At 37.3% G+C, this 15626-nt stretch overlaps 2 protein-coding genes across 2 annotated transcripts; both read left to right on the top strand.

Moving 5' to 3' along the window:
• The first annotated feature begins 139 nt into the window (after positions 1 to 139).
• Positions 140 to 6212, top strand: LOC104115204 (DNA replication licensing factor MCM6). The gene is made up of 18 exons (XM_009625787.4): positions 140 to 316; positions 393 to 545; positions 630 to 755; positions 837 to 999; positions 1777 to 1970; positions 2059 to 2254; positions 2447 to 2524; positions 2902 to 3131; positions 3216 to 3330; positions 3792 to 3866; positions 3959 to 4099; positions 4215 to 4418; positions 4500 to 4661; positions 4741 to 4796; positions 4917 to 5056; positions 5147 to 5272; positions 5521 to 5651; positions 5748 to 6212. Exons 1-18 carry the CDS (start codon positions 237 to 239, stop codon positions 5877 to 5879), a joined length of 2502 nt encoding a protein of 833 aa, XP_009624082.1. The 5' UTR covers positions 140 to 236; the 3' UTR covers positions 5880 to 6212.
• A 581-nt stretch (positions 6213 to 6793) lies between these two features.
• Positions 6794 to 14773, top strand: LOC104115211 (uncharacterized). Its single transcript, XM_009625799.4, has 22 exons — positions 6794 to 7019; positions 7161 to 7302; positions 7503 to 7582; positions 8699 to 8785; positions 8915 to 8965; positions 9041 to 9158; positions 9240 to 9296; positions 9428 to 9492; positions 9578 to 9661; positions 9846 to 9896; positions 10005 to 10067; positions 10155 to 10201; positions 10348 to 10417; positions 10511 to 10573; positions 10893 to 10982; positions 11060 to 11098; positions 11205 to 11432; positions 11527 to 11612; positions 12838 to 12886; positions 13031 to 13111; positions 13196 to 13289; positions 14207 to 14773. Exons 2-22 carry the CDS (start codon positions 7185 to 7187, stop codon positions 14386 to 14388), a joined length of 1803 nt encoding a protein of 600 aa, XP_009624094.1. The 5' UTR covers positions 6794 to 7019; positions 7161 to 7184; the 3' UTR covers positions 14389 to 14773.
• The last annotated feature ends 853 nt before the right edge of the window (positions 14774 to 15626 follow it).

Raw genomic sequence — 15626 nt, forward strand, 5'->3', positions numbered from 1 at the left:
TCTTATTTACGGCTTGGTTGGGCTTTGGAGACTTAAAAGGGCCCAAAAGCCCACATGATCCGAGTGGTGTAGCGCACGGCGTAGGAATAATTTTGGCGGGAATCCTAGAGCATAAGAGCGGCGGCTATATAGTTTTCCCGCCACATCCCTATTCCTCTCCGTATCTATTTTCTCTCTCTCTCTCTGAAACTTTCATTTCCTTATTGATCCTCCCTTGAGATATTAGAAGATAAAAAATGGACAGCTATGGCGGTGGGTACTTCGTCGACGAGAAAGCCGTTCGTGTCGAAAACATCTTTTTGGAGTTCCTTAAGAGGTTTCTTTCAATTTTATTTGTTTTTCACATTTTCTTCCTTTTTTTTTCCTTTCTGGATCTGACATCGTGCTATCAGTTTTCGAGTGGATGCCAACTCGCGTGAGTCATTTTACGAGTCGGAGATAGAAGCCATGAGACCTAATGAGTCCAATACCATGTTCATTGATTTCTCACATGTTCTGCGCTTCAATGATATTCTCCAAAAAGCCATCTCCGATGAATTTCTCAGGTTTTTTATTTTTTGTTTTTCCTTTTTTTTTTTTACTGTGTATCTTAAGTATAATAAAATAACATACTTCGAATTTCCTTGTAGATTCGAATCCTATCTGAAAAATGCGTGCAAGAGATTCGTGATGGAACGGAAGCCTACTTTCATCACAGATGATAACCCTAACAAGGACATCAACGTCGCCTTTTACAATCTCCCCTTGATTAAGAGGTTCACTCCAGTATAATTCTGTTCTCTTTTTGCGTGCTCTTGATTAATTGCATTTAGCTAATTTGGGGAAATTGGGCCCAGATTGAGAGAATTGACTACAGCAGAGATAGGGAAACTGGTGTCGGTAACTGGAGTGGTAACCCGTACCAGTGAGGTCCGACCAGAGCTTCTGCAGGGAACCTTCAAATGCTTGGACTGCGGAACTGTAATCAAGAATGTTGAACAGCAATTCAAATATACCGAGGTTTATTTCCTATTCGTTCATCTGTTTATAAGATTGTCATTTTTATTGCTGCTAGCAGTGACTGCAAGTTATACTACTTAATTAGGGTAAAAGCAATAATTTTTATGCATATTAAAATTTTTGAACCCCCTTTAACATACAGAAACAGGTTCAGATTCCAGATATTGCATTTTTGTATTTTCTTGAATACCCTAGTCGGAGTTTCTGCCTTTGCCATTGGTTGTTGTTAGTATGATATTTGACCCTGTTATTTGTGGATGCAATCAATGTTGGAGAGCTTATTTTTTTCTTTCCAAATGAAAAGCATAAATGAAATGAGTCTGTAGGTGTGACTTGAGTTAGGAGTGATTGCAAGTATGGGAGAAATGGAAACCCTCCCTAGGAGGCGTGCCATAGTCTTCCTGAAAGCTAAGATAGTTCTTTATAGGTGTCTTTCTTGACTTGTAGATAGATCAGCCGACTGAGTTTTGTCTTGCTGGATTTGTATAGCTTTGCTTGGTAACTAATAAGATTGTTCATAGTTACCACACAAAAAAGCATAATGGAAACTTATCTCATTCAATGAAAAAGAAAAGAAAAATTCCGATACCAAAATTTAATATCTCACAATAACAACATTACCAAGTTGAATATTGGCTGAAGTGATCAGAATAGGCTTTGTGACAAAGCACTGACTTATCCAGTGCTTATTCCTCCATGTCTACTGTTTTTACTAGTACTTGTTAACGTCTTTTGACTTTTTATTAACTTTTTCTTTGTCTATTTTTGTCTTTGTAGCCCATAATTTGCATGAATGCAACATGTCAAAACAAAGCAAGGTGGGCACTACTTAGACAAGAGAGCAAATTTGCAGACTGGCAGAGGGTTCGAATGCAGGAGACCTCCAAGGAGATACCAGCGGGGTCCCTTCCGAGATCACTTGATGTCATTCTACGCCATGACATTGTGGAACAAGCCAGGGCAGGTGATACGTAAGTACAATCACTCTATACCGGTACATTAACCTAGTACTTAAGTTGGACATGTTGCATTCTTATTGCTGAGCCTACTCTGTTGCAGGGTCATATTTACTGGTACTGTTGTAGTGATACCTGACCTACTTGCACTTGCCTCTCCTGGGGAAAGAGCTGAAAGTCGCCGAGATGCATCTCAGCGAAGGAATGCCACCGGTGGTCAAGAAGGTGTGAAGGGCCTTAGGGCCTTGGGTGTCAGGGACCTCTCATATCGATTAGCCTTTATTGCCAACTCAGTTCAGGTTAGTTGACACTTTGGAATTAGTTAATTTCTATTTCTGACTGGGACCCATACAGGAGCATCTCCTTGTTGATTATTAAATTTGGACCTATTTGAAGTTGATTGAGTGTACTATTTGTTTGCAAATGCAGTCCCTACTTCTAATCTTTACTACATCTAACATACTGATATTGGATGCATCTCCTTCACCCAGATATGTGATGGCCGAAGGGACAATGACATCAGAAATAGGAGGAGAGATGTTGATGAAGATGACAATCCAGAGTTCATGGTTGGTCTTTCATTTGTCATTTTCACTTTTCATCTATCAGAAAACATAAGTAGAGTATCTGGCATATATTTCAGTATGCATAGCTTTGCAGTTTTTATAGGGTTCATAAAGGCAATCACCATTGGGAAGACTATCCAAGTCTCCGTGCTCTAGAACTTTGCATATTTTTCGACACATCCGTAGTAAACACACACACATATATATGTGTGCGTGCGTGTTAGTCAGCCTCGTCCTTGTGCGAATAGGAGGCTGTGGCCGTCCATGAATATGTAACAACTGCATTGGAGTTTGAAAGCTCCATTTGCTTGTAGTCATGTGCATGTCAACGTTTTAGTATGCTTGGCTGAGTCAGCTTTGGTCGATCACTCTATTGGCAGGCTGAAGAGCTAGATGACATCCAACGAATGAGGAATACTCCGGATTTTTTCAATAAGCTTGTTGAGAGCATTGCTCCAACTGTTTTTGGTCACCCAGATATCAAGAGGGCAATACTGCTCATGCTTTTGGGTGGTGTTCACAAGTTTACTCACGAAGGCATTAATTTAAGAGGGGACATCAATGTTTGCATTGTTGGGGATCCTAGCTGTGCAAAATCTCAGTTCCTCAAGTGTGCTTTCTTCTCTTCCTTTTTTTTTCTTTTTCCTTGTCTCCTGGCAAAGGACTAACTTCTGCTACTTCATCTATTGCCTAGATACACATCAGGTCTGGTTCCTCGGTCTGTCTATACATCAGGGAAATCCTCGTCTGCTGCTGGGTTGACAGCAACAGTGGCCAAAGAACCCGAAACTGGAGAATTCTGTATTGAGGTAGTATGCAACTTTTTACTTTGTCGCAAAGTTGGATAATTTATTGTAGAGAGCATAATATAAGCTAGATGCATTGAGAAGTCTAAAACGATGTCACCTGTAGTGACATGGAACATTGGCCTGTGACTATGTTATCTGCAGTCCAAGTGCAAGAAGCTCATCTAGATTCTGATGTTGGCGTGATGAGATCTATTGACTTCCTAGAATCCAAGCTATTGATGTATCTGAGTTTATTTTGTTCTACACTTAATCAATGTGAATTTCTTCCTTTTTTGGGAGGGGGAGGGGAGGGAGGAGAAGTCAATGCAAATTAATATCCGGAAGTGAGTTATTCTCTCTAGACAGAACACTTTGAGTTAATTCTTCTTCCATTTTTCTTTATTTAGATTCCCTTTCAGTTTATTTTTTATTATCTTGTATTTCTACCCCATATCCTAATAAATCGGCTTTTATGATTTTAGGCTGGTGCACTGATGCTTGCAGACAATGGTATCTGTTGTATTGATGAATTTGACAAGATGGATGTTAGAGATCAGGTATTTAATCATCGTGCTATTTCTTCAGCATTTCTGTTTACTTTTCAGCAAGTTTGCCTCTGATGCTTTCTCAAAAACTCTGCCATTTTAAGGTTGCCATTCATGAAGCAATGGAACAACAGACAATAAGCATAACTAAAGCTGGTATACAAGCAACATTGAATGCCCGGACTTCAATTTTAGCTGCAGCAAACCCCACTGGTGGGCGCTATGATAAGACAAAACCTCTGAAGGTGGCTATTATTGTGCTTGCTACTAACATTTCCTCCTGCTGCTGGGTTTTGTCATCATTCTTACATGTTTCATTCGTCATGTCTATTTGTCTAATGATGTTGTTTGCTTGTACAGTATAATGTTGCTCTACCTCCTGCCATCCTTTCAAGGTTTGATTTGGTATATGTTATGATTGATGACCCTGACGATCAAACAGACTACAATATTGCTCATCACATTGTGAGAGTTCACCAAAAGCGGGAAAATGCAGTTGATCCTCCCTTTAGCACTGCACAAGTGAAGCGTTACATAACATATGCAAAAACACTGAAACCTAAGGTCTGTTATGCACCTTTGTCTATCAAGGTTGTACATTCTGATATCTTTTGGTTGTATTGAAAAGAATTTTGTATTACCCAGCTAACTGCTGAAGCTAGAGAGTTATTGGTGGATTCATATGTTGCCTTACGTCGAGGTGACACTGCTCCAGGGAGTAGAGTTGCCTACCGCATGACTGTAAGACAGTTGGAGGCATTGATCAGACTTTCGGAGGCTATTGCTCGAAGTCATTTAGATATTCAGGTGCGAGAAGTGCTGAATTTTCTTGTTGGTTGCTAGTAAATCATTGTATATATGCACTGAAATGTGTATTCTGGGATAGGTGCAACCACGTCACGTACGAATTGCAGTGAGATTGTTAAAGACGTCAATAATCAGGTATGTAGGAATGCGTAGTACCTCACAATGAAATGTAAAACTGGATGTATGCACCAAATGGCTATGAACCAAAATATGCAATTTTGCGTAGATAACTGGACAATTCAATTTTTTATGCAGTGTGGAGTCAAGTGAAATTGATCTTTCTGAGTTCCAAGATGAGAATCGCGAGGATGGTGTTGGTAATACTGAAAATGGTACTGGTCAAGGGGAAAATCAACCAACTGGGGCTCCGACTGAGTCAGTATCTGGGAATGCAGGTATGTAACATCCAATTGGTCGTGTGCATTTATTTTGGGGATCTTTTTCTCATGATGCAGAGAGTATCTTGATTTGGTTATCCTTTGTAGAAAATGATGCTGGAACTACAAGCAAGCAAGGAAAGAAACTAATCATCAGCGACGAGTATTTCCAGAGAGTCACCCGTGCTCTTGTTCTGAGACTGAGGCAGCATGAAGAGACTGTATCGCGAGAAGGTAAATCAGCTCACAAAAAATTTACTGAATGTTTTGCTTAGAGTTGCCAGCAAAATTTGGTTTGTAGTATTAGATTGCATTAAATTTTCATTGTGACATGATATAATGGGAAAGAATGAAAAGGAAACAAGAAATAACAGCAGGATGAAGTAATAAAAGCTTGAAAAGCATCGATTCAGTTATATTCCGAGTCATAAGCATTTTACTTATGTTGAATCTGGAATGCTCAACGTCATTTACACCTGCAGGGACTGGGTTAGCTGGAATGAGGCAGAAAGATCTTATACAGTGGTATGTGAGTCAGCAGAACGAGAAGAACAACTACAGCTCCATGGAAGAGGCAGCAGCTGAAGTCACAAAAGTGAAAGCTATTATAGAGGTAACACTTCAGATATTTATGCAGTACAATGGTCTTCTTGATTAGTATTTTTCTTATGCTCAACTGATATCTGGAACATATGTATGTTGTTGACAGAGCTTGGTACGAAGAGAAGGCCATTTGATAGTTGTGGATGATGGTAGACAAGCAGGCGAGGAAAGTGGAAGGCAAACATCATCCAGAAATGACAGGATTTTGGCCGTCGCTCCCAATTATGTTGTAGATTGATGATTTGGAATTCTTGTCAACTTCTGAAAGTCTGGAACCATCATATGAGCTCAAAAGCCTATATGCTCAAGTCATTTACACTATTAGGACGGGGAAATTGTGTTTTCTATTGTAAAAGCTGAGGCCTTGCACCCTTTGTGGAAATGGGCGATTATAGGAGCCTAACTAATTTCAGTTAAATTAGTTGTTGGTACTTGAGTTTGAGAATGTTAAGGGATATTGGTTTCTGTACTATATTATTTATGTTTGTTTACGCTTGTATTATTCAGAATATATTGACTGACGTGCGACAGGCAAACATGAATTCAAAAAATCAATCTGCTTTGATGTTAACTCTAACCAACTCATGGATTTGTTGCTATGACTTTTTTAAAAAAATATTTTTTTATTACATCGGGGAAGGAACATAAGAAATGGGTTAATGAATATTTCTTTTTGAGCGTAATAAATCTTTTACTACTTAATTTAGTTTAACAATTAGTAATAAAGCGGATGTCCTTTTATTCATTTGATCGTAAAGAGAGAAAAGTAGCTTTGGGGAATATTAAATTAAGGAGAACACAAAAATATTACCTCAACTATTAACCGAGGCTATATTTAAATCATTTTGCAAAGTACAAGAGCAAATTTGACCTTTTTCCTTTCTTATTTATTAGTAATAACTTTTAGGAGCAGTAGTGATAACAGCAATAGATTATCAGCTGAATGTTCTACTCAACAAGAAGATTTCTCACATAAATATTATATTTCCATTTGCTGAGTTGTAAATAAGGGACACATGTGAAAAGGTATATTTCCGTTTGCTGAGTTGGAAATAAGGGACATATGTTAAAAACAAAACTTTTGACAGAGGTTATGGATAATTTCAAAGGTATTTTTGGAACTTTTTCTTTTCCTCTTTTAGAATTTGAACCTAGGGGAATCCTCCCTTTCGCCCTGTCATATATAAAACTGCATAAAGCCGCCATCGCTTCTTCACACCTAACAAATTTCGGCCATCATCTTCTCTTACCATTCCCAGTTCTTCTCATTCTCTGCCTTCTTATATTTCGCTCATTCTCTTTCTGTCTCAGCTAAGGTTAAGTTTTGGACTCAATCGGAGAAGTTGCTAGCGGGTAAACCTCAACAGCACCTTAGTAGGTAAGCTAATTGCCATATATTGGCTTGCCATATACTACTAATTTGTCTAAGACGCAAAACGTTACATTTTTCGGCGTGTGCATTTTGTTCGCCGAGAACAGTTGCTAAATAGTGTTATTGTTCATTGAATTCCACTAATAGGATTGAGGAGGTGAATAATCAGAGATGAAATACGTGTTGGTAACTGGAGGAGTGGTTAGTGGGCTTGGCAAAGGAGTCACCGCCAGCAGTATTGGTCTCATCCTTAAGGCTTGCGGTCTTCGGGTTACTTCCATTAAAATTGGTCTCTGCTCACACTACCTTCTGCCTTCTTCTTTTATATAATGCATTTTTTACCTTTTCAACTAGTTATGAAATGCATATTTTACTTTGTTGTTGTTGTTGTTGTTGTTTTTGAGCATACGTCTTTTTTTCGTTTGTTGGAAATGAAGTTATATACTGTCCGCTTATGTCCTCATTTTTCACCGTATTACCCCTGTTCAGATCCTTATTTGAACACTGATGCTGGAACAATGTCTCCCTTCGAGCACGGAGAAGTATTCGTCTTGGATGATGGTGGAGAGGTTAGACAAGAATCTCTAGTATTAACAACTCATTAAACCTTGTTTCCCCTCTAAATCTCAGTAGAGGTGAGACAATATGGTCAGAGCTGGAACAAGTTCTTCAAACTTTTAACTTATTAATGTACTTACCTGTTCAAAAAGTAAAACGTCTGAACTTTTTAATGATATGGACTTTTTAGAGTTAAGCTAAACATGTTAGTTAATTTTCTGATGGCAAGTGAATGCTCTCATTGTGTTTCCCGTAGCTTGTATTCTGTGTTGAGGGGCAAAACTTCCAGAGTTCACAAATTTTGGTGGGAAGTTGCTCCTTTATATTTAGAGCAAACCATAGGCGCATCCAGGATTTGATGGCTACGGGTGCCACTATATTTAATGCAAATCTGCCACTAGCCAAGGAAATTGAATTAGAGTATACATTTGGTCGGTTAGCTCTTTCTTGAATTACTTCGGTTCGGGTCTATTTTAAATTGTTTTTTTGTTCAACAAGATTTTTGGTGCATAATTAAATATACGATAACCAAACTGAAGATATTCGGTCCTTTTTTTTTTGAAATCAAGGGAAAACTAACATTAGACGATAAAAATATATATAATTAAAATCATATTCAAATAAGAAAAGGTCTAGAAAAAGAAAACGGAAGCAAATATATATTTTTAAAGTATAATAAAAATGGGGTTGTACAAAGAGCCGAAAGACAAAGATGAAGAAAATAAAAAAAATTTAGAAAAAAGAGAAGAATTGGAAAAAATGGAAAAAGGAAAGTAGCGCTAAGAGGGAAAACAAAATTGAATTTACATTAGTGGGGCGATCTTGGGTGTTGTGCTTGAAAAAGTGAGTCCCTGACCATGGAACCTCCGTTCATTTAGTTACTTCGGGTGCGTTCATTTAGTTACTTCGGGTGCCAAGCCTTAGATATATAATATTTTCCTCAAGATAGTACTGTATACTTGAAATTTTTACCCGAGCTTGCGGGTGGCGTACCACCCCCTCTGCCTTACATAGATCCGCCCCTGGAGCAAACAACATTATTGATTTAACATGCAGGAAGGATAAAGTGGAATTATTAGTATTGATGCCATTAAGATCATGGTTTTTTTTTTCCTTTGCTTTTATAGGTAGACCTAGACCTTGGAAACTACGAGCGTTTTCTGGATATTAAGTTGACACGTGACAACAATATAACTACTGGAAAAATTTACCAGGTATGTTGTCAAAAATCAGAAAAGTTCTCCCATTGAGATGATTGATTCATGCTTTATCAAAATTCATGTAATGAAATCCATGAATGAAAAATGTTAAGTTTGAGAAACTGCTTGAATTTTGGTTTTCAGTCTGTTACTGATAAGGAGAGAAAAGGAGATTATTTGGGGAAGACAGTTCAGGTTTGTCACTGTTCCAGAATACGCATTTTCGTCTCTACCTTTAGTTACCGTCTTACTATCTGCCCACTTGTTTAGGTTGTCCCTCACATTACAGATGCCATTCAAGAGTGGATTGAACGTGTGGCTGTCATACCAGTTGATGGAGAGGATGGTCCAGCTGATGTTTGTGTCATAGAACTGGGTGGAACTATAGGTATGCTCAAATGATGTTTGGCAACTGGCAGGATAAGTTGTTTGTGAATCAGTTTTCTCAAAGTAATTGACCCTGGTGCAGGAGATATTGAATCTATGCCATTCATTGAAGCTTTAGGACAATTCTCATATCGTGTAGGTAAGGTTGCAAGTCCGAGTTTAACTTCTTCAGATCACACATAATTAATTCTCTTTTGTGCCCTAGGAAAATGCAAATGTTGAGCTTAGCACTCTAATGCTATCAACATCTTTCAATTTTTTGCTTCTTAGGTGCTGGAAATTTTTGCTTGATACATGTCAGCCTTGTGCCCGTCTTGAATGTTGTTGGTGAGCAGGTAGCTTCTAATCAAAGTGTTTATGTTAACCTTTCCCATTAAAGTAACTAGTAGGGTGAGTACTTAAGCTGTTTTTGATATTCAGAAAACAAAGCCAACTCAACACAGTGTAAGGGGTTTGAGAAGCCTGGGACTGACACCAAATATTATAGCCTGCCGTAGCACAACGGTCTCTCTCTCTCTCTCTCTCTCTCTCTCTCTCTCTCTCTCTATATATATATATATATATATATATATATATATATATATATATATATATATATATAAGGCTTTTCATCATCTATCTATCCATGTATTTATTTATTAGTTCAGGTTTGTCAAGTTCAGCTTTTGAAGTTCGTTATCTTATTCAGGCACTTGATGATAATGTGAAGGAGAAACTTTCCCGTTTTTGTCATGTTCCGGTATTATTATTATGCTTTAAAATCTGTATCTTCATACACCCAAATCTTATTTGGGCCACCAAATTTATTATTCCATGGTGCTAAGGTTCTGTGTGCCTTGGTTTCCAGGTAGATAATATCATCACTCTTTACGATGTCTCGAACATTTGGCGCGTGCCTTTGCTTTTAAGAGTGAGTGGTGTTGGTACTCTTATTTTGATGTATTTGCTAAAATTCACTCTGAGTTTCAAGACGAATTACTTTTCTTCGTTGGACCAGGATCAGAAGGCCCATGAAGCGATTCTGAAAGTCCTGAACCTTGATGGGTTAGTCTAATGAGATCCACTCCAAGTGTCTTTCATTTCTGTTATGTACATTGATGGCCTGTAATCTTCGACCAGTTTTCTGCATCATCATTTTGTGACATTTCTTATATAGTTGTATGGTAAAATATTTGATTTTTCATTGATAGAGTTGCTAGGGAGCCTGCCTTGGGAGAATGGACATCTCGGGCCGAACTTTGTGACATGCTACATGAGCCAGTAGGTTCTAGGACATATATATTATGTTTCTTTTCCTTTTGGAGTTTGTCTTTCTATCATCCTTAAGCCTTTCATAATTTGTCATCCATACAGGTTCGAGTTGCCATGGTGGGGAAATACACAGGCCTTTCAGATTCCTATCTCTCTGTACTGAAGGTGATATCTCATCTAAACTGTTCTCAAGTCAAATATAGATCAACTGGAACTTTTTTACTTGCACTTATGTACTCATGTGACTGTTCTTAAATTTGATATTGTTAACCCTTCAAGTACCTTCGACTTTTCCAGCGCACAATAAAGTTGTTCTTCAATGGATCATAATCGACATATATCCTCTGCTTTAGTGCCCTTCTCGTTTCAATTTTGCCACACGTTTTATGATATTGCTGTTTGTTTGACGTATGTCTTTTAAAATCATTTTCTTTCTCTCATAGAGTTAATAACTGTCTGTTTGATATATAATCTGCCCTTTCAGGCTCTTTTGCATTCCTCTGTAGCTTGCCGCAGGAAACTTATTGTAGATTGGGTTCCAGCCAGTGACCTCGAAGATGAAACTGCCAAAGAGGTAATTTCGTGTCCATCTTTGTTTCCTTGCTTTATTTCTTGTATGTCGAAAGCTGAGACTTATATTCTTCATTGCAGAATCCTGAAAATTATAGAAGTTCTTGGAATTTGTTGAAGGTCTGTATGGTGTAATTTCTCAAGATCATATGATAGGCAAACTCACTCTTTAGTGCCCCTACTTAATCTCATAGATATGATTCTGACAAAGTCGTCATGTTGATAGGGGGCTGATGCTGTACTAGTTCCCGGAGGATTTGGTGATAGAGGTGTGGAGGGTAAAATACTTGCTGCCAAATATGCCCGTGAAAACAGAATTCCTTTCCTTGGCATATGTCTAGGCATGCAAATTGCTGTTATCGAGTATGCTAGATCCATTCTTGGGTTGCAAGATGCGAACAGTACAGAGTTTGATCCCAACACTCAGAATCCGTGTGTAATATTTATGCCGGAGGTTAAGTTCTGATACTTCCCTTTCATCATGGTTTTCCTATATTTTTGGTTTAATTTTAGTTGCGGCAATAGTAATCTGTAAACCATGTTTGCAGGGTTCAAAAACACATATGGGTGGTACCATGCGTCTTGGATCAAGAAGAACGTATTTTCAAGTCAGAGATTCTAAATCTGCAAAATTGTAAGTTCTTCCTTTCCTCCAACCTCACTGCATAGGCAGGAGAATGGAACTAGTAGTTTTAATTGACCTGCCGGAAAGTGATACTTTTAGTACATGCAAAAGAAAGATAAGCAGTAGCACCACGGAACAATCTCTTAAAAGATAAGCAGATGAGCACCACAGAACAATTTCTTAACATGCTGATATTTGTGTCTATGTTTAACTTGGTGGAGCTATGCGTTGTTTCCATTTGGGGTGTAGAAGTTGAAACTTGAAAATTAGATATTTAATAAACTGGGAGGAAGTTCGAGTTCTTCTTGATATAATGTTTTTCTCAACTGGCCATATGTGATCTGTACTGAAATAGGACATTCAATTCTAAAAGATTACTAAAGTTAGCATCAATTCCATATCATCCTTTATTATGTATTCCATGCCAATTTTCTGGTGTATATTTAAATGGAAATAGGGTTTAAGAAGGAAAACAGGAGCTTTGACACATAAGCTATGCGTAAAATACCCAAAGAGTACCCTTGGTAATAATGTATATGTTTGGTAGTTAGCAGGCCTTCAACAAGTCATGTCAACAGCAAAATGGAAATGTAAAATTAAATATTTTCTAATTGTAGAAAAATCTCAATCTTTTGGGATTGTCAAACGAAGGGAGGAGTGCCAAACAAATTGGGACAGTGGGAATACTTTTTCTAGAGAAGGTAACAGAATTTTATATGTAAAATTAAATATTTTCTAATTATAGAAAAATCTCATTCCTTTGGGATTGTCAAACGAAGGGAGGAGTGCCAAACAATTTGAAGGCCCGAGATGTATGTTGCATTTGTAATGTAATGTTTGAGATAAAATATTCCAACATGGTTCCGGCATTTCCCACCAAATGATCTTCCAATAGCACATGAATTTACGTGTTTATACTAATTACTTTGTGCATGTTTAGCTTTATGTGTGCTCTCCCCTCCTGAAGAGTGATTGCTCATTCACAGTCAATTGTGACGTCACCTTTTTGAATATTTTTATTTTAACTTGTAAAGATTAGACTGCCTGTTGATCTTCTATAAGAAAAACCTGCAAAGGAAGCTGGTTTTGTCCCCCTTCTTTTTTTGATTCTTTTTGGAGAAGGGATCTTTTTAATTTACACATAATGACGGACTTTGCTATTTTATGATCTGAAGCCACTCCGGAGGACTTTTCCTATTTATATTACCAAGTGGCTAAACTATATCTTTCTCAGATATGGCAACCAGAGCTTTTTAGATGAGAGGCACCGGCATAGATATGAGGTTTGATGCTTTTTTTTCTTCTAAGCTTTGGAACTATGGTGTAGCTATAGCACACCTAGGTGGAGTGCTATAATTATATGTGGACCATAAGATGTGATATCATTATTTCGTATGTATGCTAAAAACTTGTCTTGTGCTACTTAGGTGAATCCTGATATGGTGCAGCAATTTGAAGATGCTGGTCTTTCTTTCACTGGCAAAGATGAAAGTGGTCGCCGCATGGAGGTGAACCTTTGTATAATTGAATTATGAAGTCATGATAGATACTTGTATTATTGTTGTTGGTTTAATTTTCTATTTCCTCTACAGATTGTTGAGCTGCCTAATCACCCTTACTTTATTGGCGTCCAATTTCATCCTGAATTTAAATCAAGGCCAGGAAAACCGTCTGCCGTGTTCTTAGGTATTCCTTCCTCCTTTAAACTTCTGTTCATAGCCAGCAAAATAACTCATGCTCGCATTGGAACTTTTGAAGTAGCATTTTAATATTTGGACTTGCATTTCACATTTTATCTGGCTGGCTTTTAGTTGATCCAAAAAAGTCATTGTTCACGTCTTAGATTGGTACTTTGTTTGAAGAAATTAAGTGAATGAAGATTTTTCTGGTGGTGCAAGTTCAACAACTAATGTTATGAGTAGTCTTCCTTTTCTTATGAAAATCTCGAGAGTCGTCTTTTGTTTTTATTGGTCTTGACTCTTGGGAGACACATTAGAACCTTCTGACCTTGCTGCACTACATCGGTCAAGTCAGTTCTAGTTTGCTTTCTTTAACTAGTTGACTTCATGAATCGTGTTCTTCTATATGTCAGTTGCATTCAGCAGCATCAGCTTTGTTGAAAAGATAGAACTTTGACCAATTTTTATAACTGCATGGTTGTTCATCCTTACAGAACAAAAGTAGTTTGCATGGGAGCTGCTTTTGTGTAGAGCATCTGGTTGTGTACTCGTTTAATAAGATGAATTATGACCGACCCCTATGCCACTAGATTTTGGAGAAAAAAACTAGTTTCTTCAACTTATAGGTTCTATGTTGAGTATGCTGTCCACAACTAGCAATCTTGCAAGCCTCATTCTTTTCGTGAAGGCTGTAATTGTATTTCCCAAGTCTAGAAGTCTCAGATCAAACAGAAAATTACACCTTAAAGTCCAGGTTTTGCCTGAATCTGTAGTTAAATAAACAAATTTCGACCTTGGAGTGAGAAATATCCACGACATTTTGGTTTCTACTTCAAAGAAAGAGTTAGTTTTGCCGGTTTACTTTCTTGCTGATCACTAGTTATTGGCTCCTCATTATGATCTAATTCTTATTTTTCTGAACAGGGCTTATAGCAGCAGCATGTGGGCAGCTCGAATCTCTTTTGAAGAAGGGTGAAGCAGTGACTAATGGATTTACCAATGGTACATCAGTGGAAAATGTTCATCAAGTTGGAAATGGAACAACTGCTAATGGTAATGGATCTTTTGATGGGATTTATTGCAACGGGAATGGTGTACATGTCTAAGGAAACAGTACCACACTTTGCTGATTGATGGCCTTGTGATCTTTATCAATCAAATTTTGCTAGTGCCGTTCTTTCATTCGATATGTATAGCCACGCGAGTGCATTAGGTTTTACAGCTTCTCTAGTTAAGGTTAGTTAGAAATAGAGCTGGGTTCCAGTCTTTTATACGGAGTTGTAGCGGCAGCAAGTTAAATTTTAGGCATCAATTTTGAAAGGTAAAAGTTGTTTCTCTAGAACTGCAGAAAAAGTGTACTGTGAACAATTCCTTTATGTATTTAATGGTATTTTGAAGATCAGAAGAAACCAACAGGTTTTTGATATTCCATATAACAATTATATCGCACAAATTTGAACAAATAGACCTTTAAAATTTTGAGGCTGGAAACTTGTTAAATTCTCTCCCCCAAAATTACATGTTTCTTCCAAACAAATGTCACAGTGAATCAGCTTGTTGGAGCAAGATTAAGCTTTTATCAGAGTTTTCAATTCCTTTAATCTTCTTCTATGTTCTTGTTATTCATATGACCTTTAAGTGTAAGTGTTTCTTCACATGATGCAAATTATTGCTTCCTTCAAATCATCCCTAGCACTAAAAGAGCCCTTTAACAGATGCGGCCACGCAAAATCTCATTCTATATACGAATTAGACAAAATTAGCAATGATTAAACTTGACACACTATGTAAGTGACACAGTGAAAAATAACTGTTAATGTACTTCCAAAGGAAAAGTGTAGATCAAAACTCATGAAGAGAGAAATTGTGTCAACAAAACTTGCAATCATTTAGAATCAGTACAAGGAAGAATCTGATTCAGTAGAACAAACTAGTCATGTAGGCTAATACCAATTTTGTTGAGATTGAGATATATAGTAGTTATTATTGCACATTTACATTAGGATCAATGTTTGGCATGCGTATTTTTAATTTAGTTAAAATTACTACTTATATATCAGTGTAGGAATAAATTAAGAATTATAGAATCCATACTTTATAGAACCTTTAATTCTATCCTAAAAGACATTAACAAATACAAAATGAAATGATTTTTGAAGATTCATATAACTAACCGTTGATGTTTTTTCCTTGTAGTAGTAGTATTATACTCGGGGCGAATTTATAGGAAGATTTTGCGGAAGGTGAACCCTAGTCTCTCCGCAAAATTAGATAATAAATGTTGGCCTTGACACTCATTTCCTCATCTATATCTATATATTATTAAAAGTAGGGAAAAAAACCC

This window comes from Nicotiana tomentosiformis, chromosome 2 (genome assembly GCF_000390325.3).
Source record: "Nicotiana tomentosiformis chromosome 2, ASM39032v3, whole genome shotgun sequence".
NCBI classification, from domain to species: Eukaryota; Viridiplantae; Streptophyta; class Magnoliopsida; order Solanales; family Solanaceae; genus Nicotiana; species Nicotiana tomentosiformis.